Genomic DNA, 1,111 nt, shown 5'->3' on the forward strand with positions numbered 1-1,111 from the left:
AATAATAATATAGTGTATAATATACATATAGCAATGTTACTATTTTAAGAAGCAGCATGAATTATTTTTCCCTGAAGTCTCAGATTCTGTTAAACCCTGCCCTCACTTAACATGTATGGCAGAAGCACTTAATTTAATTGACTGATTGATATTGCAGTTCGAAGATATATGGGGATGGAAATGCTGTTCCAAGGATTTTGAAGTTTCTCAAATCAATTGATCTTCAAGAGCCACTGCAAAAGAAATTCTGCTTTCCTCCTGTGAAGGAGAATATCTCTCAAGATATTGACCATATTCTTGAAACTCTAAGTGCTTTGGCTGTTGATCTCGGTGGGACAAACCTCCGAGTTGCAATTGTCAGCATGAAGGTAAAATAAATAACTCCTAAGCTCTTAACTTTATATCCCATCTGAATAATTAATTTTTTTAAAAGTGTAGTTGGAAGATAGGATTGAAAACAGGAGCCTGGAATCATTTGCCCAGAGTATTGACTTTTGGATCCATTACAATGTTTATCTCACTATGTTATTAATCATTTACCTTTCAAAGAAGTAAATTCTCAGAGAACCTAAGGAGTTGACACTGGGGAGACCCCTTAAGGCACCAGAGTTGGGTTTTTGCCACACAGGATATCTGAAAGTCTATCCTTGGTGACAGTGTGGAGTGTGGAGTATGCTGGTTATTATCACTACCAGATGAGGGTATTGGCCAGTGGGGAGGGGAGTTGCCTCTTCTCCTCAGAACATGATTGGCTGTGTGGGTTCTCCATTTTGTATTTTTACAGTTCTGTTCTTAACTGAGTACCTTCAATCTGTTAATCACACTGTCAGCACAATGTGCCAGGTTGAGAGAACCTTCATAAAAATAACAAACTGTCCATGGTAAAATGATCTCTAGTGGCTTAATGAGGAAGAATAAACCGACTAGAAAAATCGTTGAAGTATTGTAGATGTATAATGTTGTCGAAGTCCACGAGAAATAGCAAAGATTTTAAACACACAGTTGTAATAAATATGTTAATATCATCAGGTCAAATACGCAAAAGCAAAACATAATTTTCTTAAGAAAAGCTAAAAGGCTTCCCATAATAAATACTTCTTTTTTTTTTTTT

At 36.0% G+C, this 1,111-nt stretch overlaps 1 protein-coding gene across 1 annotated transcript in view; it reads left to right on the forward strand.

The window, feature by feature from the left end:
- Positions 1-1,111, forward strand: part of GNE (glucosamine (UDP-N-acetyl)-2-epimerase/N-acetylmannosamine kinase) — a 63,391-nt gene that overhangs the window by 43,464 nt on the left and 18,816 nt on the right. The window contains exon 4 of the mRNA XM_003800215.3: positions 158-368. Within this exon, the coding sequence (XP_003800263.1) occupies positions 158-368 (211 nt within the window). The remainder of the gene's footprint in view (positions 1-157; positions 369-1,111) is intronic.

This window comes from Otolemur garnettii, unplaced genomic scaffold (assembly GCF_000181295.1).
Source record: "Otolemur garnettii isolate 467f Iridium unplaced genomic scaffold, OtoGar3 scaffold00172, whole genome shotgun sequence".
NCBI classification, from domain to species: Eukaryota; Metazoa; Chordata; class Mammalia; order Primates; family Galagidae; genus Otolemur; species Otolemur garnettii.